Genomic DNA, 3,673 nt, shown 5'->3' with positions numbered 1-3,673 from the left:
GAGTTTCTAGCTGATGGATTATACAGCCTAATAAGTGAGATGTTGAGTCTGCTGGCATACGGAAAGTACATTGCACTCAACAGTAGAAACTCAGGAAGCGCATTTTGGTCAGCAGATAAGAAGATCTTCTATTTCAGGGGTAAGCCTATTGTACTTCACTAATTTCGACAGATGGTCCGCGGCATTATCATGGATGCAGAAGATTCCTTATAGCAGGACCTTCTTTGGATGCTAGACCAGGAACAGTGTTTCACTATCAAGCTGGATTAGATTATAGACGATGTCACATTTACAAAGCGAGGCCTCTTGTTCATACACCAGCAGGAGAACGGACTCCAAGGTGGGCTCGAGTGGATGCTTAATCGGGTTATGCAGATAGCGCAAGGTTGAAGGCTTCAAACAAAAGACGGCAAGTGGAATATCAAGCGAGTAAAGCAATATGTATATCGCGTGGAACGTTGGCTTGAGTTGCTTCTATGCAGGGTCCACATGGCTTCTGGGCAGCCTGGAAGAGGGACAGAGGTCACAACTATGCGGCGCGTGAATGGGATGTTACAGGATCGAAACGTCTTTGTGGTAGACAGACAGGTCATGACAGTAGTCCGGTATTATAAGTCTCAATCTCAGTAGGATAGGCCAAAGGTTGTGCCTCAATTCTTACCATGGAGGCTTGGACAGCTTATGGTGGTCTATCTAGCGTACCTGCAACCATTCTACGAGTATCTTACTGTCCAGTGTCTCAGTAGAGGATTCCATAATTATATATAGGCTGACGGATATGGCCTATAGGATACAATGCGATTGACACAAATACTTGTGTGTGAGACTGAGAAACAACTTGGTGTACGGCTCACTACGCTTGACTATCGACATATAGCTGTGGGTATTGGTCGAGTTGTAGTCAGCGAGGCGTTTGGTCATGGCTATGACGACGAGGTTGGAGAAGTCGAGGAGGCAGAGGTGGATGAGACGGGTGAAAGCGCGCTGGAGTTGCAGAATGCACGAACAACACAGACAGGACTTACCACCTATAGTGTGCCGGTGGACATCATTAAACACCTTAGTATATGGTCGATTGATACGTTTCGACTGCTAAGTGAGTTGTAGCACAGGTTCTTCAGCCTTGCTAGTTGGCATAACGGCAGTGACACGGACTTCTTGGACGATACGCCATGGGCAGGGCAGGGAGCCTGTATGAAGCGAGAAAGAGAAAATGACAATACAGAGGTGTCGGAGCTAGAAATAGCTAGGCCACAAGAATTAGAGGAACAGGCTGTTGATAGTCATGGTGTCTACATAGCGGTTCAACATATAGTGGGTAGCCTAGATATATTATTTAAGTCGGTCGAGCAAGAGCAGGGTATACATGCAGTTATGAAAGGTCAGTCTCTATTAGTCGTGATACTACCAACCGGAGGTGGTAAGAGCCTGCTATTCACAGTGCCGGCCTACCTTGACAGGACTGGTGTCACTGTGGTGGTGGTACCTTTCCGGGCGCTGGCCGACAACCTAGTGGAATGGATTATAAATAGCGGTATCAAGTGCATAGAATGGAAGCCGGGATGTATGAGCCTGGCTTCTATTGTTGTTGTCAGTGCAGACTTTGCTGGCTGAGAGTTTCTTCTATATGCGAAATTATTATGCGAGAAGAAGCTACTGCGCTGTGTTGTCGTGGACGAGTGTTACCTCATCTTCATGTCTAGTAATTGGCGCCCCAAGCTGGCAGCGTTGAGGAATCTTCATATTTTGTCTCGCCCGATCATACTGCTTACAGCTACGCTTCCGCCAGTGTATAAGCAAGAGTTAAACAACATGATGGACATCAGATGCGCAACATATATCCGAACAAGCACTGTGAGACCGAGCATACGATATATTGTGAGCTGGTGCAAGAGTTGGGAGGGACAGGTGACAGCTGTGGCAATGTGTCGGCGACAGCAAGGTCGTCTCAAGAATGGGCTTAAGGGCATCGTATATTGCAATAGCAAGGTACAGTGTGCAGAAATTGCGGACAAGCTTGGCTGCTTATACTATCATGCCAATGTACTGGATTGTGCAGAGCGTGTGAAGGCTTAGGAAGAGAAAGGGGGCTTCATAACGGCAACGTCAGCGCTTGGAATGGGGGTGGACTTTCCCAGTGTCGTGTTCATCATGCATGTAGGCGTACCGTGGAGTATGATAGACTATGCGCAAGAGAGTGGGCGAGGAGGGCGTGCAGGCGAAGCAACAGACTCCGTGATTATTGTTGAGGAAGGCGCAGTGGAACAGAGAATTGCGAATAGTAATGGGTCGGCGGATGTGCACGCTATAGGGCATTTCATACAGATAAGTGGGTGCAGGCGGGGGGCGATGAGTGAGTACTTGGATGGGAATAGGGTTGAGTGCGGCGATATAGACTTGACAGGATGCGATCGATGTGGAGAAGGTTTGGCAGAGTGGCAAGAGTCCAACTCACGTTGGGGATGGGAATGGGATAGGGTACAGATAATACTGGATGAATTGACGAGAGGGTATGTGGTGTGTTGGGTAGTGGGTGAGTCAATGCTACTGGTGGAGAGTGATTTCTGGGCTTCATATGACACGCGAGATTGTAGAAGCTATAAGGGGATGACAGATAGTGAACTGAAGAAGTTTCGAGGCTCAATATAATATAGCACGGACTCTTATAGCTGTATAAAATATGGCATCAGTCAAGTGTACTGTATAACAGGTAAGGATGTTAGGGAGAAGTGTCAGTAGGGATTTATATTAACACCCATGGTTCAATCAGCAATTGCGATATAGCAAGGGGTTGGTATTATTTAAGAGACAGGTTTCACAGGAGAGCTAGGTGGAGACTTCACAGAGTATGGTAAATGGTTAGGACAATGGCATAGTTCAAGGGTTTGGGGATAAGTGTTCAGCAACGCAATGGTGGTCTGTATTTGGTTGATTCTGTCACGGGGTCATCCCCATGACACGTGATAGGCACCATTCTGTTGCCTTACCCGAACCCGAACATCAGCCAGTATAAGCCAACACAACCCAGTGTTGGCGAACCAGCCCTGAAGTTAGCCAACACTGGCTAACATAACCAGATGAAAGCCAGTATGAACTAGTGTTAGCGAACCTTGCCCCGAACCCTAATTAGGAAAGGTGGACAAGCCCCCCCCCTTTCCTCATGTATTTAAGTATATGCACTCTTCTGATATTCTCTCTTTCACGCAACGTCTTGATTCTGGTATTTACACCCATACTACACGAACTAGTAGATAGCCGACAATCTCATCATTTCACCTCACGTGATAACTTGAGCAGATCCCATCTATCGGTTTCGTGACACTAGGTGTTGGCATTATGGTTAGAGTAGGAGAGTATATGGTGGTTTTGGGGATTATTTCTGGGCGATTTAAAACTTGCTTAAAATAATGGAAATTAACAAAGACATCAGTAACAATATAACATATATATTTACTCTACTGAAAATAATTCTATTTATATTATTAGGAAGCATATCTATCATCGTTACTATTAAATATAGAAAAAGTCAGGTGGGTGGAGAGAAACAGAGGGTTAAAGTTGGTGGTGGGTTTGGTGTAAATAAGGTGGTAGAGTTAGAAGTGGGGTTTGTGATTAATTTAGGGTGTTTATTAATAGGGACTTCTAATAATAAAGAGTAAAGTATAAACGTAGT

General features: G+C 45.7%; 2 protein-coding genes across 2 annotated transcripts; both read left to right on the top strand.

Moving 5' to 3' along the window:
* Positions 1-662: 662 nt before the first annotated feature.
* On the top strand, positions 663-1,614 carry PV09_09461 (uncharacterized protein; the record flags this gene model as incomplete). The annotated part of the gene is made up of 3 exons (XM_016363521.1): positions 663-719; positions 790-1,041; positions 1,108-1,614. The coding sequence occupies 3 exons, from the start codon at positions 663-665 to the stop codon at positions 1,612-1,614; spliced, it is 816 nt and encodes a 271-aa protein (XP_016208633.1).
* Positions 1,615-1,812: 198 nt separating this feature from the next.
* On the top strand, positions 1,813-2,649 carry PV09_09460 (uncharacterized protein; the record flags this gene model as incomplete). Its single annotated transcript, XM_016363520.1, has 2 exons — positions 1,813-1,989; positions 2,077-2,649. 2 exons carry the CDS (start codon positions 1,813-1,815, stop codon positions 2,647-2,649), a joined length of 750 nt encoding a protein of 249 aa, XP_016208632.1.
* Between the last annotated feature and the right edge of the window lie 1,024 nt (positions 2,650-3,673).

Source organism: Verruconis gallopava (assembly GCF_000836295.1).
Source record: "Verruconis gallopava strain CBS 43764 unplaced genomic scaffold supercont1.71, whole genome shotgun sequence".
NCBI classification, from domain to species: domain Eukaryota; kingdom Fungi; phylum Ascomycota; class Dothideomycetes; order Venturiales; family Sympoventuriaceae; genus Verruconis; species Verruconis gallopava.
The sequence above is the reverse complement of the archived record's forward strand: the minus strand, read 5'-3'. Positions and strand labels throughout refer to the sequence as shown.